This window comes from Dermatophagoides farinae, chromosome 6 (assembly GCF_024713945.1).
Source record: "Dermatophagoides farinae isolate YC_2012a chromosome 6, ASM2471394v1, whole genome shotgun sequence".
NCBI classification, from domain to species: domain Eukaryota; kingdom Metazoa; phylum Arthropoda; class Arachnida; order Sarcoptiformes; family Pyroglyphidae; genus Dermatophagoides; species Dermatophagoides farinae.
In genome coordinates, this window is record NC_134682.1 from 4388185 (window position 1) to 4411775 (window position 23591).

The 23591-nt window shown below is 29.9% G+C and overlaps 9 protein-coding genes and 1 long non-coding RNA gene across 12 annotated transcripts; 5 read left to right on the forward strand and 5 right to left on the reverse strand.

Annotated features, from left to right (window-relative positions):
• Nucleotides 1-840: 840 nt before the first annotated feature.
• Nucleotides 841-3006, reverse strand: LOC124493313 (uncharacterized). The gene is made up of 3 exons (XR_006959115.2): nt 1949-3006; nt 1865-1884; nt 841-1798 (listed from the first exon to the last, which is right to left on the reverse strand). It is a non-coding gene; the product is annotated as an uncharacterized LOC124493313 (long non-coding RNA).
• Nucleotides 3007-3110: 104 nt separating this feature from the next.
• On the forward strand, nt 3111-4684 carry Rpt5 (26S proteasome regulatory subunit Rpt5). Its single transcript, XM_047056347.2, has 2 exons — nt 3111-3286; nt 3355-4684. The coding sequence occupies exons 1-2, from the start codon at nt 3251-3253 to the stop codon at nt 4594-4596; spliced, it is 1278 nt and encodes a 425-aa protein (XP_046912303.1). The 5' UTR covers nt 3111-3250; the 3' UTR covers nt 4597-4684.
• Nucleotides 4608-5632, reverse strand: LOC124493289 (dehydrogenase/reductase SDR family protein 7-like). Its single transcript, XM_047056361.2, has one exon. The coding sequence runs from the start codon at nt 5630-5632 to the stop codon at nt 4685-4687; it is 948 nt and encodes a 315-aa protein (XP_046912317.2). The 3' UTR covers nt 4608-4684.
• A 1143-nt stretch (nt 5633-6775) lies between these two features.
• Nucleotides 6776-9523, forward strand: LOC124493301 (uncharacterized). Its single transcript, XM_075731986.1, has 3 exons — nt 6776-8044; nt 8105-8844; nt 8900-9523. Exons 1-3 carry the CDS (start codon nt 7357-7359, stop codon nt 8957-8959), a joined length of 1488 nt encoding a protein of 495 aa, XP_075588101.1. The 5' UTR covers nt 6776-7356; the 3' UTR covers nt 8960-9523.
• Nucleotides 9524-9990: 467 nt separating this feature from the next.
• On the reverse strand, nt 9991-12415 carry LOC124493294 (DNA damage-regulated autophagy modulator protein 2). Its single transcript, XM_047056365.2, has 4 exons — nt 11129-12415; nt 10940-11061; nt 10583-10845; nt 9991-10509 (listed from the first exon to the last, which is right to left on the reverse strand). Exons 1-4 carry the CDS (start codon nt 11287-11289, stop codon nt 10189-10191), a joined length of 867 nt encoding a protein of 288 aa, XP_046912321.2. The 5' UTR covers nt 11290-12415; the 3' UTR covers nt 9991-10188.
• Nucleotides 12416-12437: 22 nt separating this feature from the next.
• LOC124493282 (uncharacterized) lies at nt 12438-15538 on the reverse strand. Of its 3 annotated transcripts, none has more exons than XM_075731991.1 (4): nt 14955-15538; nt 14544-14862; nt 14153-14473; nt 12438-14073 (listed from the first exon to the last, which is right to left on the reverse strand). In XM_075731991.1, exon 4 carries the CDS (start codon nt 13864-13866, stop codon nt 12742-12744), a length of 1125 nt encoding a protein of 374 aa, XP_075588106.1. In that variant the 5' UTR covers nt 13867-14073; nt 14153-14473; nt 14544-14862; nt 14955-15538; the 3' UTR covers nt 12438-12741. The 3 variants fall into 3 exon arrangements, with proteins under 3 accessions (XP_075588106.1, XP_075588105.1, XP_075588104.1); XM_075731990.1 differs by having other exon boundaries at nt 12438-13875; nt 14955-15093; XM_075731989.1 differs by lacking the exons at nt 14153-14473; nt 14544-14862 and having other exon boundaries at nt 12438-13875; nt 14955-15157.
• A 300-nt stretch (nt 15539-15838) lies between these two features.
• Nucleotides 15839-17634, forward strand: LOC124493270 (uncharacterized). The gene is made up of 2 exons (XM_047056342.2): nt 15839-16910; nt 16985-17634. Exons 1-2 carry the CDS (start codon nt 15839-15841, stop codon nt 17443-17445), a joined length of 1533 nt encoding a protein of 510 aa, XP_046912298.2. The 3' UTR covers nt 17446-17634.
• LOC124493272 (GPI alpha-1,2-mannosyltransferase 4-like) lies at nt 17478-19758 on the forward strand. The gene is made up of 2 exons (XM_047056343.2): nt 17478-17925; nt 17989-19758. Exons 1-2 carry the CDS (start codon nt 17614-17616, stop codon nt 19558-19560), a joined length of 1884 nt encoding a protein of 627 aa, XP_046912299.2. The 5' UTR covers nt 17478-17613; the 3' UTR covers nt 19561-19758.
• Nucleotides 19662-21174, reverse strand: LOC124493275 (uncharacterized). Its single transcript, XM_047056346.2, has one exon. It carries the CDS (start codon nt 21045-21047, stop codon nt 19734-19736), a length of 1314 nt encoding a protein of 437 aa, XP_046912302.2. The 5' UTR covers nt 21048-21174; the 3' UTR covers nt 19662-19733.
• Nucleotides 21175-21281: 107 nt separating this feature from the next.
• Nucleotides 21282-23359, forward strand: LOC124493278 (uncharacterized). Its single transcript, XM_047056349.2, has 2 exons — nt 21282-21763; nt 21818-23359. Exons 1-2 carry the CDS (start codon nt 21398-21400, stop codon nt 22670-22672), a joined length of 1221 nt encoding a protein of 406 aa, XP_046912305.2. The 5' UTR covers nt 21282-21397; the 3' UTR covers nt 22673-23359.
• The last annotated feature ends 232 nt before the right edge of the window (nt 23360-23591 follow it).

The following is a 23591-nucleotide window of genomic DNA, read 5'->3' on the forward strand; positions in this document are numbered from 1 at the left end:
AATAAAAATGAAAATTGAATGATGATTTATTTTTCGCTGAAAACAATGGAAAAACACTCATTTTTGAAGAATTTAACGCTAGTAATCATAAACCGTTGAATCATATTATGTATAAATTATTTCAGCAGTAAAAATTTCATTTGTAAAAATTTCATTTGAAAAAACACCAAAAATCAACATAAAGATTCATTTGATCTGATAAGGGGTGTGTCAAATTTTTTACATCGCAAATAAACCGGTAGTGACATCTATACGATGATGAGGAAGTTAAACAATCACACGTGAAGAAAATTTACCATGAACTTTATTGATTGAGCACGACTTTTGCACAATTGGTGATTCAGAAATATTTTGATTCAACACTATTTTTGGAATAAAACGCAAAATAAATGAATAAAAATCATTATTATTGTTATCCATAATCGAATGATTTACCTATAATTTCATTAGTTGTACTTGATGCTTGTGGGTCCAGTGAATCGAGTATTTTTAAATTATTTATACGCTTGACGCCAATTCCTCTTTGAAAAATTGGGAGAAATTTCATCTTGATCAAGAAAATATGTTCCAATAATTTTACGAGTGAAAAATTTTATTAAGCATCAAAATTCATTTGTATATCTAATAAACGCAAAAAAAACACCAAAAAAAATCGAAACATTTGAAATCCAAAACATGATTGTTTTGGAATGTTAATGGTCAAAATTTGAATATTTCAAATGGAATGTTCGACTTTGATTTAATGAATGTTATATAGCCTAATTAATCATTGGTATCTAATTGATTGTAATTTTCAATAGTGTCCGATTCCCAATCATGGCTGCAAACAAATTATTATCGTTACGATTATGACGATGATGTCGAGATCATCGTAATTTATTTATTCCATATGTATAAAGTTTTAGAATTCGATTAAAAACATAAATTAAAAATTGAACAAAAAGTATTAAATTAAAATTAAAGGTAAATATTCAATGAGATGGGTGGAGAATGTTTGACACTGCTGGACGTAAGACCACTTTTTTAGCGATCAACGATATATTGGGATTTAATATGTGTTAAAGCTGAGAAAGTAACTTCACATAAACATGTGGTGTTGAATGGCAGAAGAACATTTAACGCCATATCAGCGATTGTTCTGAAATTCAGTCAAGGACAATTGAAATGAATTAGACGATTCAATCTATTGTGGAATCCTTCCACGTGGTTGGTTGTGATCGGGTCTGCAAATAATTAATCTAATTGTATCCACCACATATGTATTTGCATCGCACATTGTTGCTGTAATTTCACAGATTAATAATAGATCTTCATCCATAGTCGATGACCGACTAGTCTTCTTTTTCATTTTTTTTGATGATAATTTAAACTTTGGCAATTGAGAAAACCATGATTGATGTTGTTGTTGATTACCAGTGGTAAATGGTGTTTCGATAAATCTTTTGTTGATTATTTCATCCTTTAAAGGATCATTATTTATTAATTGTTGTTTCTCTTTCCATCCAGATTCTTTGTCATCAGGTTCACTAATAATAATAATAAATGATGTTATTATAGGTGTGTTACTTTTTCTTGTCTTTTCGGTTGGCAGCATTGTTTTTCGTGATCACGCCCTCATTATTAGTGGAATGGTCAAACCACATTGAAATATACAACAGCAAACAAAATCTTTATTTGACTCCAGTCGCTCCATCCAATTGTTCCTATAGGAACACTATATCCACTAAATAGACATCAGTCCACGATGAATCAATTTGATTTGGGCTAAACATTATCTTTTGTACCGAGAAATACACTTCTAAATGATTGACAAATGAATAATTTGTAGCGTCATTCAATAATCAAATGGTTGGAATTTGCTTACCCATTCGAATTGGTGGAACTCTATAGTCAAAAAAGAAAATTTAGAATTTCATCTGAATTTTATTATTAACATCATTTTTCATACCATTCGGGCCTGCAAACAAATAATCTTTGTATCCACAATATTTGCATCGCACATTGTTGCTATAATTCCACAGATCAATAAGTTGATCACATTAGGAATGATTTTTTCATCAAGTGCTAATTTCCAATAACCGTTTGTGTACCAGTGGAAGATACAAAATTGGACAAAACTTTGCCAACCATCATAGACTTATCATCAGTCAGAATGCTTTTTCAATGAAAGAATTACAATAAATAGAGCACAAATTTACTCAATGTGAGCAGAAAATACATATAATGATGATGATTGTTATGATTCACAATGATTTTATTTAAGTTTAAGTTTAAGACGTTTGTGTTTCACCCATAAAGGACGTATCATGCAACACACCCTTCTGGATCAGGTCACTAAGTTCTTTATAGAGTTATATATAAAGTAATAGAGTTATATATAAAGTTATAGAGTTCTTTATAGAGTTGTTTAAGTTTATTGCATAAATCCATTCATCGGTACTACATGATTTTTAGTTGGCCAACGATTTAAAAGATAATTTGCACAATTAACAGATAGGTGCCAAAATTCGTCTGGTAATTTTGAATCTTTCCATAATGTTCGAGCACATTCCATCAAGGTTCGATTACGCCTCTCAATCTTTCCATTTTGTTGAAACGTATACGGGACGTAGTCGTTAAGAATGAACCAGCCTTCTGCCTGTGGATTTCGCGCACCATTAGATTCAGATCAGAAAAACCATTTGACTTGGCAAATCATATTCTAAGAAGGCTTCTCTCTTATATCATCTCTGATAAAGCCAAGAATCACACCAAAGTTTAATTTCGTCAAGCCAGAATTTAAAATTGGTACCATCAAATTTTTTCATGTCCAAAATGGATAAGCATTGAATTGAGCAATTGAAGTTGTTCCATTTGCATTTTTCTTTGATTACGAGCTGAGCACATAAAACAGATATATGCAAAAATTTTCGTTTACAAGTCAATCAAATAAACACATTAAGCAAACACAAACAATTTTAATAAACACAAACGAATTGAGAGACAATCAAGGTAAACAATGATTTTATTTAAGCATGTGACTGTGTCTATATACAGAAGTTTGTGTTTCATCCATAAAGAACGTATGCTTAGACATTTTCATGCAACACGATTACATTGTTTGTGTGTGTTCAGTATGATTTGACAAAAAATCAGCTTTGTCATTCTTGGCTTTGTTTTGTTTATTTTTTTCTTGTGAGAACATTTTTAAATTTCATTTCATTTTCATTTTTCCATCTTTTTTTTCTCATCGATTATTTTGTATTTTAAAATGGCTACCGATGTAAAAATGGAAGAAGTGCAAGATGTAAGTTTCAATGTGTTGAATTTTTTTCTTTAAAAATATCTTTTTTTTTTGCTTTCTCTCTTTCGAAGGATCTACCCGAAGAGATTAATCGTTGGTCCAAAGATGAAATTACAAGCCGTACAAGATTATTGGACAATGAAATAAAAATAATGAAAAGTGAATTGATGCGTGTAAATCATGAGCTAAATTCACAAAAGGAAAAAATTCGTGAAAATACTGAAAAAATTAAAGTGAATAAAACCTTGCCATATTTGGTATCGAATGTTATCGAATTATTAGATATTGATCCACAAGATTTAGGCGAAGAAGATGGTGCAAATGTTGATCTGGATGCACAACGTAAAGGTAAATCGGCTGTTATTAAAACATCAACACGACAAACCTATTTCTTACCGGTAATTGGTCTTGTCGATCCGGAAAAACTTAAACCAGGCGATCTAGTTGGTGTGAATAAAGATTCATATCTAATTCTGGAAACATTACCAGCTGAATATGATTCACGTGTAAAGGCAATGGAAGTGGATGAACGTCCCACAGAACAATATAATGATATTGGTGGTCTAGAGAAACAAATTACCGAACTGATTGAAGCTGTTGTATTGCCAATGACACAGAAAGAAAAATTTGAAAAATTAGGAATAGCCCCACCAAAAGGTGTATTATTATATGGTCCACCAGGTACAGGAAAAACATTGTTGGCTCGTGCATGTGCTGCACAAACAAAATCAACATTTTTAAAATTGGCCGGTCCACAACTTGTACAGATGTTTATTGGTGATGGAGCCAAATTAGTACGTGATGCATTTGCATTGGCCAAAGAAAAAGCACCGGCAATTATATTCATCGATGAATTGGATGCAATTGGTACTAAACGTTTTGATAGTGAAAAAGCTGGTGATCGTGAAGTACAACGTACAATGTTGGAATTATTAAATCAATTGGATGGATTCAGTTCAAGCACTGATATTAAAGTTATTGCCGCTACAAATCGTGTGGATATATTGGATCCAGCATTACTACGATCCGGACGTTTGGATCGTAAAATTGAATTCCCCACTCCAAATGAACAGGCACGTGCACGTATACTGGAAATTCATTCACGTCGTATGAATGTTGATTCTGGTGTAAATTTTGATGAATTATCTCGTTGTACTGATGATTTTAACGGTGCACAATGTAAAGCTGTATGCGTGGAAGCCGGTATGATTGCATTACGTCGTAATGCTACGATTATAAATCATGAAGATTTTATGGATGCTATCAACGAGGTGGCCGCTAAGAAAAAAGCTAATCTTAATTATTATGCTTAATACATTGATGAAGTTTGTAAATTTCATTTTTAATTTTTATTAAAAAAAAAACACTAATAAAAACAATTTTTCAACTAAAAAATAAAAATTAACTTGATTTAGATTTTTGTTTTGCATAAATTTTCATGATAAAAAAATAAAATACAGGCCACAATGTTCGAATGATAACAAGAATTCGATGTATGAATGGTGCTAGTACAATTTCATGATCACCATTCAATAACATTTCTAAACTGATGGTAGCAACATATTCTGCGGTATAACCATTTGCTGTCGTTTCATCCATTTGTCCATATTTTGTACCATCAGAATTCATTGCATTCATCGATATATTTGTACGTATATAACCGGGTGCAAGAAGTGAAATATGAATTTTCGGTGCAATTAATGATAATTCCGATCGTAATGAATCATACCATGCACGTGATGCATGTTTTGATGATGAATATGAACTACGAAATGGTATGGCTAATCGATCTTGAATGGATGTTATGGCCAAAATTTGTCCATGGCCGTTTCGTTTGGATTCAGTCATCATTGATTTAATAATAATTTTTGTGAATGCAATGTGGCCAAGGAAATTTACCATCATCATTCGATGATCAACATCGACAAGGGTTTGCAATGCTTGTGCTCGACTAGAAATACCGGCATTATTAATGAGAATATCTACATTAAATTTTTCGCACATTTTTTTCGCTACATTTTCCGATTGTTCGATTGAACTTAAATCTAACTGGATGATGTCCGGTTCAATTTTCGTACCGTTACCGGTACCGGTAGCTAGAAATTCCATTTTTATACGTTCCAATTCATCGATACGTCTTGCAGCCATTATAACATGTGCACCATGTTCAAAAGCAATTCGGGCAATTTCTTTACCCAGGCCAGATGATGCTCCAGTAACACAGACAGTTTTTCCATGGAAATATTTCAATGCTTTCGGTTCAAAACATTTAATTCGTGATAATCGATAATAAACGACATATGATAATAAAAGAATTATAAAAATCACAAAAATCGTAAATAAAATCATTATATTGATCGAATGAAATGTTAAAAATTTTAAAAAATAAAAAAACAAAATCCGAATGACAATTGTACCAAAAGCATATGATTATAATCATAAGGAATGGTAGATGGCGTTATCATCAGCCAAAAATTTCTTTATTCGCGGATCTAATAAGTAGATACAGTAATACCCCGCTTAACGCGGGGGTTACGTTCCAAAAATTCTGAGCGTTAAGCGAAACAGCGCTAAGCGGGGCTATCTTTACATAATGCATTTTTACCCTTCATATACAATGTAACAATGTAATGCAATGTAGGGTAATTATACAGCGTTATATCGAATCAGCGCTAAACGTGGCAGCGTTAAGCGGGGTATGAGTGTACATAATAAATAAAAAGAATTCCAATGGGTATGAAAATGAAAATGACGAAGAATCTGTGCAAGTTCAAACTTTGACTGCAAACATAGCCGAAATCGCGAATGGAATAGGACGAGATGGGTTCGAACAGATAGAATCAAGTGATATTCAGAAATTGCTTGATTCGCAAGATGAAGATTTGACTGAAACCGACTTGGAGGAAATGTTAAATTCACAGCCCATTGAAGAAAAGGCTTTAACAAGCACTGGAAACGTGACATTTAATTTGAAGGTTTAAGAATTGCAAATGAACTTTGCGATTTCTTTATGAACATTGATCCGTCTATGGAACGAAATTTTAAATTACATTATTCAAACAGGTCGATATAATGAAATGAAAGGAGAATCATTATGGAGGGACATGGAAGAATCGGTTTTTGTGGTTGCGGTTGGAAACATGCTCGTTTCTCTCACCGACATTCTCGGTCGAAATAGGAAAAGGTTATACAATAGGCAGGGCTATGCTCAACCAGTTGACTGCTACATAACAAAAAATGCGTTTTTTGCGCCCTCTACATTTCCTATCCCCTTTAATGTTCAAAAAGATTGTGAATTGAAAAGAAAATTATTCATTATCAATGAATTTTTTACGTTCAACTATCGTTCATTCTTCACCAACAAAATATCGGATGCAATCGATGATGATTTGTCGATTTTCATCATCGATTAGTGGGAAAAAATAATTTTCTCACACTTTTCCCTTTTTTATCAAGATCAAGTTTTTTTTTCATTACACACCTCAGTCATTAAAATCATCAAAATCATCATCAGTGCCAAAATAAAAACCACAATTTATGTCGTCACATTACAATCCTCTTTCATCCAATTTGACATTGAAAATTTCATTCATAAATTAGATCTAATCAAAAAATCAATAACATAAATCATCCATTGATCCAAAGAAATGACATTTTGTTGGGTGAAAAAAAACGATTATCATCGTCATCATTTTGTTGTTGGCAACAACAAAAAATCGAAATCTTATGAATCATTAAAGATTTCAATGACAATAACAACGATCAAAATTTCACAAATTTAAACCACAAAAAACAGATTCATTATTTGGATCGAATTATTGAACATTATTATCTACCACATTGTGGACAAGAATGGATTTTTTTCTTGGTATTTTTATCGTCGAGAATAACAACAACAACCGCCGACGAAGACGGCAATTTAAATTTAAATTTTTGACCGATAATAATCATGATGAAATAAATGTTTAATGGAATTGGCCTGACAAATAAATGAATGATTCGAATCATATCATTCGGCAACAAAACATTTCACTGACACACACACACATATACACAAAAGCGAATTCAATGAAATGGAAATGATCAAACATTTTAATCGTAAAAATTCATCTTTAATAACCAATATTTTCTATCATTCTATTGGTCTATTGTTTTTCATTATGAAATTTGGTCAAAATAAAAATTCAAATACTCAAACCGATTTGAAAATCTCATCACAAAAAACGTGGCTAGAATGGATTCATCAAATTCATCATTTGGATCATTTACATCCATTAATTCGATTATTTATTCCATATAAAAGTTTACAATATTTTAATGATTATTATAACTATGTACGACGTATCCACCATCATCGGCAACAAACAAATCACCAATTGTATCGTTTCTATTATACAATAATCATTGTTCATATGGCAAAATTAATACATCTAACATTCTTATATTTATCACGTAATCATACAGATGATATGATAAAAATTATTCAAGGTGACATATCCATCATATTCCAGGTGAATCAATTTGAACAATTATTGACAATATTTCCAATGATTTTTGGTTTAAAAGCATTCTGGCAACTTTTTATTCGACCATTTCATATTGGAAATCGTATATTGGCTGATATTTTATTCAGTCATGATCATCCAGAACGTCGATATTTCATTCCACCATATAAGATTTATGACTATTCAGCCGTTAATTGTATCAAATGGACTGGTTGGTCATGTACAAATGTTTTACATTTATTTTTTCCAATTTTACGTGAGTAATTCCTATTCCTATTTTGCCTTTTACTAATTCTCTTTTGCTATCTAAATATAGATATAATAACTTTAATTCTTTTATCGACAATTATCGAATATATTGTGGAACATTGTGAATATTTTCAAATCGATAATGGTGTATATTTGATTATAACATTGATATTGATATTTATAATTGTAATAATTGTTACAATTATTGGTTATTCATTAATTTTTTTCTTCATCAATATCAGTATCATGATTGTTTGTCAAGGTTTAATGATATTATTATTTATTTGGATACGATTATGGCAAGCACGAAATTATCTTCGATTAATATCGCTCAAATCCAATATTGATCATATACAACGTTCATTGAAAAAATTTATTAAATTTCAACGACAAACCATTTCGTTGATCATTTTGGTGGATCGTTTTTATAGTAAATCATTTCTATTGATTATGTTGATTAGTTTGCCGATCAATATTTTTGCTATTATTGAATTAATTTGTGGTAATGCAATGAAATTTATTATTATAATACTTGCATTACATGAATGGTTGATTATATTTGCCTTGCATTTATTGATTGCAACAATCAATGAACGTATAAAATTATCCAATAAACAAATGTTTGGCATATTGGCAAGAACAACAACAACAACAATAACAAAACGAATCGTTACAAATCATCAACCAAATTCATTTTATTTTAATTGGAATTGTAATTGTTACCTGCAGACAATGTATACGCAAATAAGACCATATGGTTTTACATATGGATCAATTAGTTTAGTATCGATGCAATCATTTGTATTGGTAAGTGCATTGAATTATTATAATCGAGTTTTTCAAAATTTTGTTTAATCCACAGTTGACCGTTGGCTATATTCAAGGAATATTATTCTTTTATAAATTATTCAATCACCTATGATCAATCAATTAATCATTTTGTAATCGAATAAATCGCCTCATCCGTTGACCAATAGACCATATGAATATCGTATAAGCAAAGATCATAATCCATGAACAAATATTGGCCAATATATGCCACAAATAGCCATCAATATAATGTGGCCAATATAAACGTAAATGTTGATGAAGGATATGTTTAAATTTTGGTAATTGTTTGGCAGAAATGATGAAAAAAACAACACTTGTCCATGAAGAAATTACATACAGAATTGTCGATATAAACATTGTTATCGGTTTGGATTCAACTTGGCCATAATCATATAATTTTTTACATAAAAAACACATAAGAAACATGTATATAGATGTCGCCAAATACATCCAACAAATACCAATTGAATGAATGATAAATTGTTGATTTGAACGGAAATTAATCCAAATCAATGTACCGATGGTGGCCAAAATTGCTACAATCAATGCTTGATGATTTCGTTGCTGTAATTTTTGTATTGTCTGTTGTGATTCACTATTCATATTTGTTTCTTTTGTCATAGCCATATTAAAATAGTATTTCAATTGTCGATAACGATAAATGATGGTAATGATGAATAAAATGATTAAAATATGACCAATGAATGAAAAATATCCAGCAAATAATCGACCGATACTAGCTATATCGGAAACATATGGTGGTGGTATCGATGGATCAATCAAATCATAACCAATACCAATGAAATAACCAATCATAATATTTAATGGCCATATCAGACCATTGATTATCGGTATGATCCAAATGAAATTTTGCCATTTTTTTAATTTTCGATTTTCATTCGTCGTCATTTCGTTGTCGTTGTCTTTGTCGTTGTTGCTTACATTATTATTGGTCATGATGATGATAACAGATTAGCACGGGATAAATTTCAAAATCCAAATGATGAAGAAAATTTTTTTTTCAAAAAAAAAAATTCATGACTAAATTTTGGGTGTGTGTAACAACATCAAAATGATGATGATGATGACACGCCTTTATAATTATAAATTGTCAAAATAACAATGTTTTTTTTTGAGAAAAAAAAGAACAAAAAAAAATCCTTTTTTTATTTTTTTTATCCATGTGGAGGTAAAAATAGGAATTATAAAATCAATTCGTCAGTGAAAAAAACAAACAAACAAATTCGAATTATTTTTCATTCGAATGATTGATGGTGGTTGGTGGTATACAATATTCATTCATTCATTTAGTCATTCATTTCAGAACATTATCTGATTCCAACCATGAAACAAACGCATTCGTCTACTAATTGAACAAAGAAATGGAATGTACATGATTATGGCTATCCATTGTGTTATGGTTGATGCACAATGCCAATCATAACCATCCATATTTGAACGCCAAAATAAACGTTGTCTTGTGTTAATTATATCATCAAATGATTTTAATTGTGTTGCCGATACAATACCAGCTATCAGGGATATTATAGCAGCGATGGTAAAAATTATAGCCGAAATGTACATTGTAATTGGTTTGGATTCAATTTCACCATAATCATATAATTTGTGACTCAGATGACACTGTTCAAATCAAGTAAATTAATTAATAGAAAATTCAATTCAATTTTTGTTTGTATTAATTAATTATCATTACCATCATAAACATATAGATGATTGAAAAAATAATAAAAATGACAACAGCAATCCAATGAATATAAAAATGTTCAGACATACGAAAATTACCCAATGTGATTGAACCAAATACCAATACGAAATTGCAAAGAAATGCACAGAAATTACGTTTTTGTAATTTTACTAAAATTTTCTTTGCATGTTTATTATTATTCGTTTCTTTTTCAAATCCACTAATCAGATATAATGATACTTGTTTATAACGACAATATGTGGCCATTAGATCTATAGATGATAAAATAAATAAATACAATACGATTAAATCGATACTATCGATATGTTTGTTTTTTTTTTGTTTTGTTTTGAAAAATATATTTACAAAGAAATGAGATGTTTGTCAAGAATTCGCTGAAATAGCTTGCATATGGATATAATGAACCGATATCGCTTGGATATGGCCATACTGGTTCAATCATTTCATTGCTTGTTAGATAAGCATAACTTGAAAAAAAAGAATCGAATCAATTACCAGAATCGTATAATCATTTAATTCAATCTTATTACATACCCAATAATTAAATTCAACGGAATATACAATACAGCCAACAATGGTATGAGCCATAAATATTGTTTCAAACGTCGATGCATTTTATGCATCTTACTTAGATCATAATCACTCATACTGGATTCTGAACTTGAACGAGAATTTGCGTTAGTGGTGACGGCCATTCAATGATGGATAACAAACACAAATGATATAGAGAGATAAGAAAAACCAACAACAAGAAATTCCAATCGATGTGGTGATCGACTAGGAAGATGTTTAAAATTCGAATGAATGAAATGGAAATGAATTTTATAAAAATCTAGCCACGGGCAAATTAGCCACTTGTTTTGTATATGGCATCAATATCGCCAACAACAAAAGCAACAGCCATTCGTATCATCATCGTCATCATCATCATCATTTTTTTTTTGGAATAGCCAAACAAGGCGTCAACAACAACAACAATTCAATACATCGCATCATCAGACCATAAACATACAACGTGCGATCACCACGCACACAAGTATTCATTATATGAATGAATTATTACATGACAGGTGTGTATGATGATGGAACAAAAGATTTGAATCATCATCACCATCGCCATCACCACCATCGCCAGACGTTAACATCAATAACAACAACAACAACAACAACAGGATTGTGATCATCGAATGAAGTAATTTAACCTTGTTAGTGTTGTTGTTGTTGGTAATTTGCGCCAGTCGCATAATCACTTCATTTTTTTCCACTACAAAAACAGAATGAACTTCCGATTCATAAATTTGATGAAAAGAAAAAGATTTTGATAAAAATTCGAATAACTTGGATACATCATCATCATTTTCGGTGTGATTCATGTTTGAAAAGATTATTATTACCAATTCACCAAAAACAGAAAAAAATGATCATTACGCAAGTCTTTTTTTTCAAAAAAAAAACTTCCATAAAGGTATTTTATTATGTCTGCTCTTTCTGGTTTTACTTGTTTTTTTTTTTGGATTCATTTCTCATGGTCATCGCCAAAAGCATCGTATAACAAAAAAAAAGAAGAATAAATCAATGAATGAATGAATGAACGAATTAAATCCCTTTATAGATAATTGTTTTTAATAATAAACAAAATTGGAAAAACTCCTACGCGCATTTATTATGTTTGCTGCTGTTATTCATTTGTAAATTCCAAAAGTGAATGCAAATGACAAGAATATGTGGCCTTGGATGTTAGATAGAGGCACCATCATTTTAGTAGTGTATTATTTGAATAAATTTCTTCCATTTTAAACAAAAAAAAAAAAAAAAATAAAGACAAAATGAAACGAAATGGTTACTATTTCGCAGTTAGCTGAAAAACAAAAATTTTTATTCCGATTTCTTCTTCTTAAACAGAAAAAAAACTCCACAACAACACACAAGAGTCGTCTCTCTCTCTATCGATCAATAGAGATCGATAAGTGTATTTCTATTTCTTGTTAAATTCTTTTTTCTTTTTATTTTTATTGAAGGTCAATTCATTTCATAGAGATATCTCAAACATATAAAAATATGGAAACGATTAATGTTATGTACAACACTCATACACAATAAAACAAACATAAACCACCGGATATGGAAATTATCTAGAAAAAAAAATTTCAAGGCAAAACTTCTGTCGATTCTTTTTGTTGTTGTTGTTGTTGTTGTCTGGTTGTTGTTAGTATCGATGTTGATGGTTGTGAGGTTGTTGATGTTGAACAACCAACTTGTTGTTGATCATTCGGTTGCTGTTGTGAAATTTCATCTTGAATTCTTTGCTGTTCACGTAATACAATATCATAACTTGGTGGTAAATCATTTAGATCCATACGAGATAAAGCAGATGGTGTTTTGGTTGGATCCGGTTGTAATGAGGATGTAACGTTACGACGTTGTCGTCGATGTGTACGTGTTGTTGAATGATTATTTCGACTTGAATTTGAATGATTCGATGTCGATGTTCTTGGTGATTGTGACGAACGGAAAAGACGATGTCCAACATAAGCAATAATAACAATCATTAAACACATTGGTAATAGGAAAAAAGGCATCATCAAAAAACTGGAAAACGTAGGCCCAATAAATATACATTGAAGTGTATGTGGATTTTCTCGGGAATCTTGATCACAAATACATCGTGAACGGTTTGAATGTTTGGATCTATGACAAATACGATAATAATCGGAAAACATTTGACACTCATAATCATAAAGACAATTTTGACTTTTTGATCGGCAATGTGTCCATTGTTCATCGGGGTAATGATTTGGTCGACATACTAAGACACCATTACGACATACTAATGATTGATTTCGTAATTCCGATTCTGACAATAAATCATTCAAACACGATTGGCCCAAATATGATACACAACGTTGCCGTTTTTGACTTAAAAACATACCATGTTGACAATCAATACATTTCTTTTTAGATAGATTACATTTTCGATAGGGATCAATTTCACTACTACAATTTTGATCATTGTGACAATCATATTGTTGACAGTATTCGTGAACATTACTATCACCAATGGTAGGATTATAACCGGGTGCACATACACATTGATAATTATAACAAATTAATGTTTCATTATCGCAACCATTCAATGGATTACAATAGGAACCAAGTGTTAATGATTGAACTATAGTGAAATTTTCAATAATAACCATAAAAATGATTGATGAAACAATGGTTAAAGAAGTGAAACGATTCCAAGATATTTGATTCATAGTGATTTTCTTCATGAAAATTATCTGTAAGAACAAAGAGAAAAAAATGATGGATTTTTTTTTCAATAAAATGATGATGGATAATGAGAATTGATCATTATATGATTGTAATTGATTAGTAGTTTGGTTGAGTGATGATAAAAAAAAAATACAATTTTTGGTTACAAAGTATTTAGCAGCAGCAGTAACAGCCAAAAAAAAAGATTGTATCGTATAGAAATCCTATAAAAAGAGTGAATAAATTGGAAAAAATTTGGCTCAATATACCAAATATTTGTTGACCTCGATGATTTTGTCGTACCTTTTTGTTGTTGATTGCATTTTTTTTTCAATTGAGATTTGATTTGTTTTTTTTTTGATGCTTTATCTTTTTATATCAATAATAATAAAATCAACACATCGTAGCCACCCACCAATCGGTTACCGTGACGATAAAAATATTGATGATGATGATGATGATAAACAACAATAATTTTTTTAAACCATTCAACTGGATTTTTGGTTTTTTTTGTGGATAAAATATATGTGGAAATATCCATAATGTTTGTTGAATTATTCGCATTTGGTGGTCATGGATTTTGATGAATTTTAATCATAAATTTATAATCAATCAATGATGATCCTAAAAATATAGTGAATAAATTCATTTATTTATTAATGTGAAAATTACGTTTTAAAAACGATATATTTACCTTTGCTTTGAATTGTTTTTTTTTGTCTTTTCAATTGATTGATTGATTGATTGATCGATCTTTGATTATCATGATGATTGACATATTGCATTATAATTTTATTATATTTTTCTAATCATTATGATTTGATTTGATATTGAACTTGACAATGGTAGAGGAGAAAAAATTGGATATCTAACACACACATACAGTTTCCATAGGACAAACGTCATGATCGTCATCAAATCATTATCATCATCATCATCATATAAACCTTTATCGAGGCTAATCCTTGGAATACACACAAAGACATACATTTTTGCACAGTTTTCAATGTCGTCTTCGTCGTCATCATCCAGAAAAAAAAACATACATGAATCCGGGATTTGTAATAAAAAAAAAAATTATAGATAACAACAATGATATTCATACCATTTTCTTTTTCCATAGAAATTCATTTTGGAACATTTTTTTTCGATAATTGTTGTTGTTGTTGTTGTTGTTATTGCCATTGTTTTTTTTCCCGGTAAAATGCACCGGAAAAAAATAAAAAAACAATTTATTTGTTTGTCTCTAGTGGTTGTTGTTGCTGATGATTTATTGTTTTCCATTTGTTTCACATTTTATTTTTATTTTATTTTTTTTTTTTGGGATCAATAATCATCAATCATCATCAGCGATGCACCAAAACAATTATTATTATCTGTTGATTATAATAATAATAATAATCATGTGAAAATGCAATCTTGTATCAAGAAATCAAGTTGATTTTGTTTCTGAATATAAAGAAAAAAAAACCGTACAAATACATTCAATATAACCACAGTATAATTGTAATTGTAATTAATTGGATTCAAGGTTCATATGAGCAGCATCGATAATAATAATAATAAAAAACGATTCATCAGATAGATGTCATCATCATCATCACTAAGTATAATAAAAAAAATATGAAATGAAATCATTTTTTTCTTTGAAAAAAAAGAGTAACAGATCAAAGTGACAAATCTTACCATAAAGAAAAAAACAAAAGACAAACATTCGAACCAAGTATATCAAATTGGTCAAGTAACGCCATCTGTCGATTGAGAATCAAAAAACGCCGTTCTTGTTTTTGAGCACAAGTGTCACACATTTAGACTTGTGTTTTGTGTTGTGTCAATCGTCGTCGAAATATATGTGTGGTTTTTTTGGTTATCATTTCAAACCAAACAAAAACCTCTTGATGCTTTTGAAGATAATTTATCAAGTTTCATTTCTATTCTTTGCTTCTTCATTTTATTAAATTAAATTTTTTTTTGTTTTATTGATTTACTATGACCACCATAAAACAAATTGTTGATATCAATAATGATGATCAACAACAACAGCAACCAGAAAAGCAGCAGTGTTGGCAACCAAAAAATGATGATGATAACAACGACCAACACCATCATAACAGCCACAATGATGGAGAGGAAAATATCAAAACCGGTAACAATAACAATAACAATAATAATGTTCGACAACAACAGCGACAATTTTATTTTAATAATAATGATGATAATAACAAAAATAATTATAATTCAATGTATAATGCAATAAAACCACGACAATCAATACGTAATCGTCGTAATCAAAGATTTGAAAAACAATTCATATCATCAGCTGCGACAACGGTGACCAAATCATACGATGATTCATTAGATTCATTAGAATTTATCAAAGAATTAAAAAGACGTTCCAACAATAGTAGTAGTTGTGGTGGTCTGCTATCAATTTCACATTCGATTTATATGTGGCTCACACAGATAATAACATGGATTCAATCATCCATTATATCATATTTACATTATTCACGAATCAACATTCGTTTAGCAATTTATTTCCTAATGATTATTGTTGCCGGATTGATTAAAGATTATGTTGGATTAGATTCACCAGATACGGATACTTCATTGTTACCTGAATCGTTATTGAATTTTATACATCATTATATACGTTCATCAAAACGTTCATTTTTAAATGTATATTTCGTTAAATTTGGTTGGTTTTGGACATTGGTGGAAACAGTACCATTTATTTTAGCCACAAGATTTATAGTAACATTTAGAAAATATTATTCCAAACAACAAAAGAATGATGGTTCAGAAAATTCTAGAAACAAAAAACGAAAAAATTATGATACAATTAAATCAAGTACTGGTGGTGATGAAATCGATGGCCTCCCACAACAAAAGGATATCGGTCAAAATAATTTCAAACAATTGCCATTTATTCAGGAATATTTTCTTGAATTAGCATCACCATTTATACGATTAGCTCTAGCAACGATTGGATGGTATTTTTCTGTCCAATCATTTGTAATGATTGCCAAAATGACTGGACATTGTCAATCTAAAGATAAATGTAAGTGAATGGAATTTCATAATTGCTAAAAATAATTTTTTTTTTTTTGATTTCCATCACCACATTTTGTATAGTACTCGTATATCTTCATGCCGAAATTGATGATTGCCTCAAACATGGTAATCGTTGGATATATGGTTTGGACATCAGTGGCCATTTATTTCTTATGACATTTTCAAATTTAATAATCATTGAAGAATTACGTTATCTACTCAGAAGATTTGTAGAATTTAATGAATTTCATCGTTATATAATGATGTTTGATCGTCAACGTGCCGAAAATTTTATTGAACCATATCGATTTCGTTGGAATTCTCCTATACATTGGATTGGATTAATTGGAACATTAATCATGGCAATGATCACTATAATTTGGGATTATATGATGTTACAGACAATGTTTTTCTATCATAATTTAACACAAAAAATTCTTGGATTTTTATGGGCCACCATAATGTGGTTTTTAATCTATAAAATCATAACCGGATGGTTGATCAAACGATTAAATGTCGAATACGAAAAATCGGGAAAATGAATACGTTGTACGTCTTCAATGACTGGTACAAAATACACACACATGCTCAACGATATATTCCAAAAAAAAATTTAATTCATTTTATAATTTTGATTTTGATTAATTAATCAGACTGATTGTGTATTGATTGATTTGAAAATTTAGAAAAAAAAATTACAAAGATAAATAATGAAACTTTCACGTCTAAAATTGTTGCTATATTTCCTTCAAATATTAAGAATTGTCATTGTATTCATTCCACAATCTGGTTATATACAACCGGATGAATTTCATCAATTTACCGAACCATTAGCCGAAAGATTTCTACGCGTGGAAACATTAAAATGTTGGGAATTTACCCGTGATCAACCAATTCGTTCAATGATTATACCACAATTATTGATTGGACCAATGTTTCTGGCATTTCATCGAATGTTTTCGCCAACATCATATCAATCATTATCAAGTTATTGGATATTAGTATTACCTCGTTTTATTATGGTTCGTATTTTTTTTTTCATTGATTTAAATTTGATTAACATAATTTGATACAATTTCAAACAGGTTCTATTTAGTTTTATTACCGATATTGTATTGAAACGTCTAGTCACAATGATCAATAATAATTCTGATGGTCATCGATCATTATCATCATCATCTCGAACAAAATTATATACATCTTTGATACATTCATCAACATATTTGGCATTCACCTATTATAATCGAACATTTACCAATACAATTGAAACCATATTGATGGCTTTATTACTATTGATTATATTTGAATCATTACAATTGAAACGACAAAAATATACGGCATCATCAACAAAAATTGGTTCAATACTAGCGATTGGATTTTTTAATCGTCCTACATTTGTCATATTTGCTTCGATTCCGGTTATATTTTGGATTTGTTCATTTTCTCGTAAGCAAACCACAACAACAACAACAACAAAAACAACAGCAAAACATCGAATTTGGTCAATCATAACAAAATGGATACGAAATTCGTTTGCAATTCTACAATCATTTCTAGTCGTATCATTAATGTTTATTGTTGGTGATAGCATCTTTTATAATCGATTCGATCTAATGACCATTATCAATGATCCTTACGATATGATTCAAAATTTAGTGATAACACCATGGAATTTTATCCAATACAATATACGGCCATCAAACCTGGCTAATCATGGTTTACATCCCGTTTATTTTCATTCACTTGTATCAATGCCATTAATGTTTACATTGTTAGCAGTAATGATTTACATGAATCTTTTTCATAATATGTGGAAATTTTTTCGTCGTTCATCATCTCGTCGTCAATGTTTCGTACAAATCATAAATGATTTTTATTATGGTGAAAATCAATTCCGTTTTCGTTGTACATTACATCTAACAATTTTTGTATCATTATCATTGCTATCATTGATACCACATCATGAACCAAGATTTTTACTACCATTAATCATTCCAATCATTTGTCTATATGGTGATCATTTAGCTCGATTAATGGAAAAATTTCAATCATTATTGGTCATTTGGTTGATCACACAGTTCGTATTGACCATATTCTATGGTTGGATTCATCAAGCTGGCATTATACGATCATTGTTATATTTACAAAATGTCCATCATAATGAACTAATCGCCGATCATATGACGGTTGCTGATAATGTACAAATACGTTTGGTATTCATGCGTATGTATCTGCCACCACGACATTTGTTACTTATACCACATTCACATGGTAAAAATATTCAAATCAATGATTATTCAATTGAACCAATACAGCCATCATTACGACGGATTTTTGATCAAACCACAGAAACATCAACAACAACAATGATGAAATTATTTCTAATAATGCCATCATGTTATGATGAAATGTTAAACAAAATGATTATCGATGAACAATTTGAACGTCTCAATGTAACTAATCAACAACAACAAATCGAAATTGAATTATTACAAAGTGAATTTCCTAATTTTAGTGCCGAAGATTTAGATCAATGTTTGTTGATCAACAACAACAACAAAGATGATGATAGTGATTCAACAATGTTGAAATGGACCAATCGTATTTGGAAAACATTTGGAATGAGTATCTGGCTAATAAAAGTAGTAAATCAATGAATAGGATCGAACATTTTTATGTATTGACAATGAATTCATGATGAAATGAAAAATTCGAATGTTATCCATACACACACACACATACAAACACAAAAGAAGCATTTTTTTGAAGACCAAAAAAAAACTGATTTTATTAAGACATTGAAAAATATATATATTATGATACATTAAAATTATTGTGACTTTTCTTTTGATGAATGAACCTTTAGAATATGCATTTTAAGATAATCACTACGACGAAATCTACTGGTACAATGTTGACAACGAAATGGTGATTGATCCAAATGAATTATTTGATGATCTTTAAGAGCTTCGTTTGTACGAAAACGTCGTTCACAATGATTACAATGAAAATTTTTTTCATCACTATGTATAAGAATATGACGTTTCAATGTTTGTTTATCTACACTGGAATAATCACATTGTGGACATTTAATTTTGAATCTAGAATCATTTGTATGTCTAACTTTATGGCAATTAAGTTTATATTTACTGGAAAATAGATTACCACAATGTTCACAAACATGGTCACGTCCTGGAACATGTGTCCGTATATGGCGATCCAGTAGATGTTTTTCATCAAATCCAAATAAACATTTTGGACAAGGAAATTTAAAATTGACTTTTCTTTGATTTGAATTTGATTCTGTTAGATTATCATCATCATTATCCTGAATCTCATCAGGAATAATTGTGTATTTATCATGCCATTTTTTGGTTATTGTTTTTAATGGAAATGTTGTCGTAGTCGTTGATATTTGTTGATGTTCCATAAAATCTTCGTTTAATGAATCAAAAAGTCGGGAACAATTTGCCAATTTTGTTTCAATAGTTTGCAAACGATTCATTAAACGTTTTTCAAGTGAATCAATTTTCGATAAAAATAATTGACAATTCTGACTATTGGTTGAATGCATTTTTTCCAATGTTGATTTAAGTAATTCTTTTAGCTGTAATGAACATGTTTTTCGTATTTCAAATTCATCATTTTGTTCATAATTTGATTCATTTATGTTCATGGTGTTATTTGGATGGATCATTGTCGTTGATGAATAATTTGATGGATAAATAGAATGATGATGATGATATTGTTGTTGCTGCTGTCTTTGAAATTGAAAATTTGGATTTTTATTCATATTCATGTGATTCATATTTACTTTTGTCATGGCAGAACATGTTCGTTGTTGTTGTTGTTGTTGTTGTACAGATCCTGGAATCGATAAATTATTCAATCCATTGGTTGTTGTTGCTATTGTTGTCATCATTATAGGCGACGTATTTGGATAGATTATATAATTCGAATTTGAATTCATCTGCAATGGTTGTTGTTGAATTGAATAATTCAAATGATCAACATTATGTCCACTTATCATTGATTGTTGTTGTAATTGTTGAAATTCATTATATGGAATTTCAACTAAATAATCAGCCAAATTCTGATTGTTTGATGATGTTATACATATTGATGGTTGTGTGGACGAATTCATTGTGTTCAATTCTCAATGCAAATTTGAAGAATTTGATGATTTAGACTTGTGTGTGATGATATATAGAAATCGTGTTGTGCTTGTTCTGCTCATACAATTATTTCATTTCAAAAAAAACAACAACAAAAAATCACACACACACCATCTGTACATTCACTATTTATACATAGTAATACATTGCTGGGTAGATATAGACATATATAAATGTATTTAGTTATTGTTTGCTCAACTTTAACAGTCCGAACATTCGAAATACTGCTAAGGGGGTTTCTTTTTCCTTTCCTACACATCTAATTAATTTTGATAATTTAATCATTGATTTTCGTTTGAAGATATTGATATCAAATCTGATGTCTTCACCATCTGCTAATAGACTTCTAACCACATTGGATAGGATTGAAAAATGTTTGATCAAATTTTTTGAATCATCAGGTGATAATGAATACAGTGAGCTCATTAAAGAATATCAACAACAACATCATTTGATGATAACAAACCAGCCATCTATAATGGATAATAACGAACATTCTTTAAATGGCCGTTGTCAAGAAATTCTTTCTGAATTAGAACTTATCGAAAATCGTTATATCGAGATTGATGATGCAACATCATCGATTGATCATGAATACGATGAGCGTATTGACAACAAATGTCAACAACTAAATAAAACTCTTGCCCATAAAAATCAACCAATAACGATGGAAAGTTCAACACAAGTAAGTTGACCAATTGTTATCAGCAGTCTAATTTTTTTTATTCAATTAATCTAGACATCATATACCGATGGCGTTCAAATAATATTGTCTAAATTGGTAAAAATGGATTCTAAAATTGATCATTGTTCAAGACAAATTGAATCTTTAAAAAATGGTTCCAACCATTATGAACTGCAACAACAATCATCATCATCGTATTGTCATGACGATCGTCAAATATCGAACAGAATGGATGATTTACCAATCACCAATTCCGACAATTGTACGATCAATAGTAATGATGATGATCTGCAAATGAATGTTGATCGGGAATTTCACTGTCCAAAATGTCCATTTGAATTTGCTACACAAAATATTCTTAATCGTCATTTGCGAACTCATGTTCCTGGCCGAAAATTCATATGTTCAATCTGTGGTAATCGTTTCCAAAATAAATCAAATCTCAACAAACATTATCGCATTCATTCGAATGAAAAACCATTTAAATGTTCTCACTGCAATTATTCAGCTAAACGAAAAACGGATCTTGATAGACATGTTGTCATACATTCAATCATAAAATGCCAATATTGTGATTATCAAACTGAACAAAAATTGGATCTAAACAAACATCAAATACTTGAACATTCCTTCTTAATTAAGACCATAAAGGAATTTTCAACAACAACAGACACAATTTCTCATAATGTATCAATGAATTGTATCCAAATGGTCAATGATGAAACAACAAAATTACCATCATATAATTATAAATGTGATATTTGTTCCAAATGTTTTAGTACAAAATCACGTTTTGATCGTCATAAAATTATACATACAGATGAACGGCCATTTGATTGTCCCAATTGTAATCTTAAATTTAAACGCAAAGATCATCTTCAAAGTCATATGAAACGAAAACATCTATAAACTTGAATCGTGAACCATTTTTGACAATGCTGTCAGCTGATTGATTATATATCGTAATTGATTTCCAAAAATTTATACATACTATCTATAATAATTTTGTAATTTTTCTTAATACCCTTATATTTATAAAGGAATAAGGGTTTTTCGTTTTGTTTAAATAAATAAATAATAAATCTATAATAATAATAATGCAAATAATAAAAATAAAACAATCATTTACAATGAATCTTTATCCGATGATGATGATGATGATTTTGATTTATTTGTGCTAAGTTGAATTGAATTTCCGTTCAATTTTTTCGTCAACAATGATGACAATGGTGATATTTTATGATTAATTTTCGATGATGATTTCGATTCCATTGGTGACATTGATTTCACTGATGTTAAACTCATACGGAATGCTAATCGACGACGACGATAATTAATACCAGTCCAAATGAGCATTATGATCAACAGGGCAATAATTAGACAAAGACTAATGATTGTAATTAATAAACGATTGATTATACGCCGATTTTCATCATCATCATCATCATTATTGTCATTTCCATTGCCAATGTTATTTTTATCATCAACCAAAGTTTGATTTTCATTTTGCATAACTGAAAAATCATCGATAGTAGTACTGCTGATGATGGTAGTAAACCAGAACAACATCATCATCATCATTGTCGCTACAAATGGATTCATCATCATTTCAATGGTTAATTTTTTTTCTTTTGATCCAATTTATAAATGGCAACGTATTTTAAAATTTCAAATTAAATTTAATGTTTGAATATATATACATCATCAACAAACAACCATCGTTCGATTTCGAATAAAATTTCAAAACAAAAAAAAATTATTGTTACAAAACATTCCCAATAGATGGCAATGTTTGTGTTTCATTTTTTTTTTTGCTTTGTTGTTTGAA